The sequence below is a fragment of the Lycium barbarum genome, chromosome 11 (genome assembly GCF_019175385.1).
Source record: "Lycium barbarum isolate Lr01 chromosome 11, ASM1917538v2, whole genome shotgun sequence".
NCBI lineage: Eukaryota > Viridiplantae > Streptophyta > Magnoliopsida > Solanales > Solanaceae > Lycium > Lycium barbarum.
The window spans coordinates 110,420,971-110,429,298 of NC_083347.1; the positions used below are offsets into that span (position 1 = coordinate 110,420,971).

Below are 8,328 nucleotides of genomic sequence, written 5' to 3' on the forward strand. Positions count from 1 at the left end.
TTCAGGTGTTTTATGGTTAGAGAGCTGAAAAAAAGTACCCCTACTGCCTTTGTTATTGATGTTAATGGTTTCGAATTGACGTTCAAGCTTTTCGATTTTGCATTAATGACTGGGTTGAAGTGTTTTGGGGAAGAAATTGTTGTTAACTCTAAGAAAAACAAACTGTTGGATACATATTTTGGGGGTTCCAACAAAAGTGTGAAAAAGGGTGAATTGCTTGAATGCTTTGAGGATCAGAATTGGGGCGTTGACGATGATGCAGACGGAGATGCTGTAAAGATTGCATTACTGTATTTTATCCATACATACATCCTATCCAGTGAGAAAAACAATGTAGTCATTCCAAGGCTCCATTTTGACTTGGTAGAGAGTGGGCGGTACGTAGACTATACATAGGGAAAGGAAGCGTTTGATGAGTTGGTCAGAAGTATTCATCATAAGATGGATAAGACAAAACAGTATTATTGCCTTCGTGGTTTTCCGTTTGCTATGCAAGCATGGCTATACATCCGACAACTGCAAGTTTTGTTGTCCAAGTTAACGATGAAACTCCTTCCTGCATCATATACTGTGTACAAGTATTCGGTTGATGGTTCGACCTACAACAGATCAGTCAAATACAACAAAAACATACATCACGTACATTCAAATACACATAAGTTCATGATTGCAAAGATTAAACCATTATAGTCATAAACATATCGCTAATTATTTTTCATAGCTGACCAATTGTATTTGATCAATCTAGTCACATACACCAAATCTGTGAAAATATTTGACACATATATCCAGACTGCATATTATTAAATACATCAAATACAGTAATGTAGTAGAATCAAAATGCATATTCAACTAATAAATACATGTTATCATTTTCACATAGATCTCACAGATTCCATATGATAAATATATCAAATACAACGAACATAACTGAATCTCAATCGAACATACTTAAGCAATTTGAAAAAAAACATACCGTCATACGTAAACATAGATACTCATTTATTAACAACATCTCCTGAAACTTTTTACCGAGTGTTGTGAACATGTATGTATCATTTTTCCGGTTATTATAATTCCATCTTCTAAACATCTTCCTCACTTCTTCTAGAAAATCAAATATAGGAAGCTCTCTTGCTGCTACAAGGTGACGATTAATACACTCTGCTATGTTTGAAGTCATTGTCCACCCTCGGTTAGCAGTTGCATACACTCTAGCCCACTTCTCTCTTCCAGCCAATTCCAAATACTCTGCCACCCGAAAATATGCCTTCTCAACTTTCCCCATAAGCTCATCAAAATCTTCCTGCGTGTACGCTTTTGCCATTGCATAAAAAACGAGACTCAACACATCATGGCTCTTCTTATACTTCTTACATACGTTACCCCAAAGATGACATATGTATGCATAATGCGGCACATTCGGATAGATTCTAGAAATAACTTTGTTTATGCTTTCATGCCTATCGGAAACAATACACATTGGATTTTGGTCGTACTCTCATTCAATGACAGGTATTTTATGTATATGTATTTTATTAGTTAAGTATTTTCAGTTTCAACTGTGTTTTAATGAATCATATATTTATGTATACTCTTTTTGGATAATCATTGTTGGCCTTCAGAGTGTACTTTATGTATCTGTAAAACTATCCAGTGTATTTGGTTCAAGTTGATTGATATTTTTTGAATTTACATTCCATGTATCTGGTTGCCTTTTTTTTCAAACACAACACAGTTTTTAATGTGTCATGTGTTTCTTTTCGGTACGACAGGAGACTTTATGTGTACAACTCATACCGAGGCAGCGCAGGCCACAATGCGGTTGTTAGAAAGGAAGTACAAAAGCTTTTTGCCCTCCTGCCATATTAACTACACATAAGTGGATTCTACACTAAAAAAACTGGCATAAATTGGCAGAATCACCCAGCATATACGGACATGACACAGAATGAGAACATTCAAGTGGAGTATGTAGAAAATCTGTCGCAGCAAGACACTACCAGCATGTACGTATATTTTAATGTATTGCAATTTTTCATATACGGGGTTCATTCTAATAATTCTACTTCTTTTATACCTTTCCAGGGATTGTGGTGTGTACGTAGCAGCGTTTGCTGAATATCTAAGCACTGATGAAGGTATCCTAGCACAAATCGATGCAACAATGCTCCGCAATAGGTACGGCGCACCCCTTTGGGACTATGCTGCACGGAAGATCGATGAACATGCTATGAGCGACATTAAGGCGCCACCAAAACCAGTTAGGCCAGCAGTGGATTATGGCAAAGCTGACAGAATTGATGTTACTTAGGATTGATGTAGGAATATTTAATTGTAATTTCAGACTATGGCTATTTTGATAGCAAATATTTTAGATTTAGTTAGTTTAAGACTATCTTATCATTTTCCTTAAGTTTTAACTGGAACATTTAAGCTTATTCTAATTTATCAAAGTTGTGTGATTTTATTTTGGGAATTTATATGGATGTGTATATCTGGCTATATCTTGGATGCGACAAAGTGAGGTACACTATAAATACGTACGCGTATTTAGATCTTGAAACAAGGGGGTTATATGTATTTGAAATCGCCAAACCCATAAACATCAAAATATTTCAAATACATCTGCAACTTATTAAGATGGCAGAGTCAGATACACTTTTTAAATTACATGTATTTGATGTATGTTGGAATCAATACTACATTTTAATATACGGTGACCATTTTTTGGATGAATGTGTAAATCTGCCTACATTCTAATAGACAGTGACCATTGTGTGATTTTGTTTTTGCAATTTATATGAATGTGTATATCTTGCTATATCTTCGATGTGACACAGTGAGGTACACTCAAATACATACGCGTATTTATATCTTGAAACAAGGCGATTATATGTATTTGAATTCGCCAAACCCATAAACAACAACATATTTCAAATACATCTGCAACTTATTAAGATGGTAGAGTCAGATATACTTTTTAAATTATATATATTTGATGTATTTTGGCATCAACAGTACATATTAAAATATAGTAACTATTTTTTTTTTTTTTGAAAGAACTAATGCTGCCTTTTATATTCATTTGTGAATGAATTTAAAGATAATTATTCAATACAATTCCAAATGAAGATATCACACAAGTAGTATGTGAAATAGATTTCGTTTTTTATTCCAAAAAAAAAAAAAATGCAAACCAACAGTGTATCTAGTGCAACAAATCTAAACTTCTACAAACAAAAAACAACTACTTCCTTCTAGGAGAATTACTACAAGATCATCTATTGTGTCCAGTCTGTCCACAAGTATTGCAAGCATGTCTCTTTTTTCCAAGAAGCAATTCAAATAACGGCTTATCACGCTTTTTCTTCGGCCTACCAGGAGGTCTCTTGTATCTTGGTGGCAAAACCACATCCTCTGATATGTATGTTGGAATCTTCCATTCCCGCTCGTCAAGGAGAGGATCCACGGCGACATCATACGTCTTCACCACGATGTGCGGTTTGAACAATTCCGAACAGTAATCATCAGCCATTAGATTTTTCTTCTTAATGACTGCCCATGCATGTGGGCATGGAATTTCATCTATTTGAAACATCCGACAACTGCAAGTTTTGTTGTCCAAGTTAACGATGAAACACCCTCCTGAATCATATATTGTGTACAAGTATCCGGTTGATGGTTCGACCTACAACAGATCAGTCAAATACAACAAAAACATACATCACGTACATTCAAATACACATAAGTTCATGATTGCAAAGATTAAACCATTATAGTCATAAACATATCGCTAATTATTTTTCATAGCTGACTAATTGTATTTGATCAATCTAGTCACATACACCAAATCTGTGAAAATATTTAACACATATATCCAGACTGCATATAATTAAATACAACAAATACAGTAATGTAATAGAATCAAAATACATATTCAACTAATAAATACATGTTATCATTTTCACATAGATCTCACAGATTCTATATGATAAATATATCAAATACAACGAACATAACTGAATCTCAATCGAACATACTTAAGCAATTTGAAAAGAAACATACCGTCATACGTAAACATAGATACTCATTTATTAACAACATCTCCTGAAACTTTTTACCGGGTGTTGTGAACATGTATGTACCATTTTTCCGGTTATTATAATTCCATCTTCCTCACTTCTTCTAGAAAATCAAATATAGGAAGCTCTCTTGCTGCTACAAGGTGACGATTAATACACTCTGCTATGTTTGAAGTCATTGTCCACCCTCGGTTAGCAGTTGCATACACTTTAGCCCACTTCTCTCTTCCAGCCAATTCCAAATACTCTGCCACTCGAAAATCTGCCTTCTCAACTTTCTCCATAAACTCATCAAAATCTTCCTGCGTGTACGCTTTTGCCATTGCATAAAACACGGGACTCAACACATCATGGCTCTTCTTATACTTCTTACATACGTTATCCCAAAGATGCCATATGCATGCATAATGCGGCACATTCGGATAGATTCTAGAAACAGCTTTGTTTATGCTTTCATGCCTATCGGAAAAAATACACATGTTCTCTCTCACACCATACGCTTCCCTGAATCGCTCAAAGAACCACATCCAAGACCTATCATTTTCTGAATCTATCACACCATATGCTAAAGGAAGTATATTACCTGCACATACCGTGGCAATTAAAAAAAAAATTAGTTCTACATATTCATTCTTTAGTATAATCAAGTTGATACGTGTATTTGACTTACCTGCACCGTCTAACATGCTTGCTGAAACGAACGTTCCGTTGTATGCTGTTTTGAGGTGGCTCCCGTCAACTACAACAATTGGCCTACAACAATCAAACCCTTTGATGAATGCATACAATGCTATAAACAGTTACAGAAACTCGTTTTCGTCAGATTTTCGCATTCTTATATGTGAACCTGGATACGTTTTATCCGTGATGTATAGGTACCCAGGTAATTTTTTGTAAGAATCCGATGGTTCACCCATTAAATCCTTCATTGCTTTTTCCTTAGCCCGCCAAGCGACCATATAGGACACATCCATTCCAAGATCATTTCTTACATCCTCCGCTATATTATTAGGTGTGTATTTCCTCTTATGGTTGGCTACTTTTGGCTTTACAATTCCACCTATAAACCAACTTTTCGCATGGTGTTGTGAATACACCTTATCTTTTAGCGGACATGTATGCTTGTCACGAAACTCCCTAACCCAGAACATTTCTGATTTACCAACGCTCGATGCCCTAAATTTCCAATCACACTCTTCAGACACACATACTAGTGTATAGCTTCAAATACAAACATGAAAACAAATACATTAGTTGACAATATATCAGATAACTACATTAAATTTAAAATATAATAGTTCAGAACATTTAAACACACCTTATCGCATTAGACCTCTCGGCACGAAAATTGAACCTGTTGGAAATTGCATAATTCGCCATTACAGCCTTTAGTGTATCTTTGTCCTTGTAAACTTGATCAACAACAACCTCTTTTTGGTTCTTATATGATATAACCAGATTTGTGTCGTTTTCGAATACAACAACGGCATTGCCACAACTTGAAGAAGCTAAGTCTCCACTCACTACTGTTTCCATATCATTTGTTTGTTTTATGTAACCAATTTGCAAAACTCCTCCTTCAATACAACTTTCACCAGATACACAATTATCAACGCTTTTATCAGTTGTAGTTATGCACAAAGGATACATCGCTAACTGTTTGTTCTCTTTCTTCAATTCCACATACACCCTAACACTCATATCATTATGTATTTCCATTGGCGTATCGTTACCTTCAACGATATATTTGATGTATATGTTTTTCAGTTGCATGTCTATATTCCACTGAGTCGCAACTGCTTGTAATAAATCTATATATGTCGAATATTCTCTGAAAGCCACAACATTGATTTTGAAATTCACATAGCAGTTTTCAGTGTTCCAATTACCTGAGTGTCTTAGCAACGACGATACAGTGGACATTCTTGCACTCAAAATGAATGAATTAGTAGAGATTGATTACATCCTAAAATACATTATAAAATAATATACAAAATTAATACAAAAATCAACTACATACATATTTTCAAATACATTAACATTTTCGATAAAACAACTTATGAAAACACTATCTCAGATACATAAATACACACAAAGATATATATATATATATATATATATATATATATATATATATATATATATATATATATATTTGAAACATATTTCAAGAAGAAATTGTGTTTATCAAATACGCACATACTTTCAAATACACCAGTACATATGATAATGAACACATGAAACAGTCTCTCAAATACATAAATACCTACAGATTTATATATACAACAATCCATTCTATACAGTATGCCAAATACATTAACACTCGTGACAAACATAAGAGATATACATAAATACATACGGTATCTCTGTATGTATTTTGTATTTGGGAGGGAAAACAACAACACATCAAAAAAACCAAGATTTGTGTATTCACAAATTGAAACAAACTATATAAATACGAAAACTGAATGTACATGTTTTCAACACACAATTCATCACTGCTCAAATACCCAACCAACATACAACACAAAAATACTACCTTCAACTTTTTTTTTCCGAACATATAACACATTTATTTGAAGCTCATCACTGAAGAGGAATTCAAAGACGAAGGTACTTAGGACAGTTTGACAAATAAGAAGTAAAAAAACTACAAAAATCAATGGCAATTTGAAATACATTTTGAGTGTTTTTATTAAAAAAAAAAAACATGGACTTTCGAATTACCATTAGAATGATCATATTTGCTGTGTTGTTGTTTTTCCTCTGCAGTTGATTGGTTTGAATTTTTGAATTTTACGTTGCATTTGAAAAAGAAGGGTGGAGAGAAGGAGAATCGTGAAGAATATGGAAATGGAGGCTAAATTTATGGAGCAGATTATGAAAGATATTATTATGAATTATATTTTCCCATTTAAGACCAAATTAAATGTCTATTTCTAAGGGATCTGTTTTTAAAGATACAGCTTTTGAGTCTATTTTCTATACCGTAAATACACGCAATAGATATGGTAATTAACTAAAAAGGTAGCTACGAAATGTAATAAATAAAATGGTAGTTACTAATGGCAAGAACCTATAATAAGGTAGTCATTCCTGTAAGTTTGCCTTCTATTATCTTATTATCTATTAATAGAAAGGTTTGTTTGAGCACAATTGGTTTTACAAGGAAAGGTTCTGAGCGACTTCTATGAGGAAGAACTCCAGTAATGTCTTCCCACATCAAGTAGAATTGACTAGAACAAGGTTTCTGAGCCACTACAAAATAAATTTTAAATTAGCTATGAACTTTGTCTTTTATCCGTCGTTAAATTGCTTGTAATTAACAATTTTTTTGATAATCCGTTGCTAAATAGGATTACGGCGGATTTTGCTATTTAGCTATAGAATTTTTTTCCGTCGCTAATTCCTTTTATTAGTAGCGACTAGCGAGCCGTTTTGCAATTTTTAGAGGATCTCGAACGAGAGAGGGATGGATGTCAGATGCTTAGTACTTTGCTGAACCAGAAGAGATTGCTAGAACGAGTGTTTTGGAGACAAAACTAAGGAGGGTGTGTCCAAGGAGCGAACTCCTAAGATTTCGGGTGTCGGAGATGGAAAAGATTGTGTTGCAAAAGACTTTTCTCGCTGAGACAAGGTCGGGCATCTATGTTCATTTACAACATTTTAATTGATGTCGATTTAGATACGATCATTGGCCGGCAAGTCAGCAACCAGTCTTATTGTCCATTTTCCCCTCTTGCATATTCAAGAGTGCCCCCCAACCCCAACCAACCAAAAAATAAGAAAAAATGTACTAACACACTTCATATAATCTCCATAAATAGGTGAAAGAGAAAGCAATGATGAAAGAAACTTTCAGTGAGATTTAAATCTTGCACATGATGAATGGAATTGCAACTCTAATCTCGTGTGTAGCTAATATGTGACAATATCTAAAAGTATAATGATATAATTGTAAGCTTTCATAATCTTTGTTCGGATTATATCGGTTTCCTTTCTAGCTAATTTATGAAATACTTAATAAGTAGGACTTATGATTTACTATTTTGAAATGTAAAAATAAATTGCATAAAAAGAAAAGAGGATTTGAATTTGTACGACTGTCATTCTGAAAAATAAAAAAGGAAAACTTTAGCTAATTAATTTTCTAAAGAAAGATTTCATCATTTGCAATTTGTTATTGATAGTTTAATTATTTGTATAGCACTGAGACTAACGTCTCACATGCAGCAAACTAGTA

General features: G+C 33.8%; 1 protein-coding gene across 1 annotated transcript; it reads right to left on the reverse strand.

Moving 5' to 3' along the window:
* Positions 1-3,280: 3,280 nt before the first annotated feature.
* On the reverse strand, positions 3,281-6,008 carry LOC132620107 (uncharacterized). Its single transcript, XM_060334815.1, has 5 exons — positions 5,404-6,008; positions 4,890-5,306; positions 4,756-4,838; positions 4,184-4,668; positions 3,281-3,691 (listed from the first exon to the last, which is right to left on the reverse strand). Exons 1-5 carry the CDS (start codon positions 6,006-6,008, stop codon positions 3,281-3,283), a joined length of 2,001 nt encoding a protein of 666 aa, XP_060190798.1.
* Positions 6,009-8,328: the final 2,320 nt, after the last annotated feature.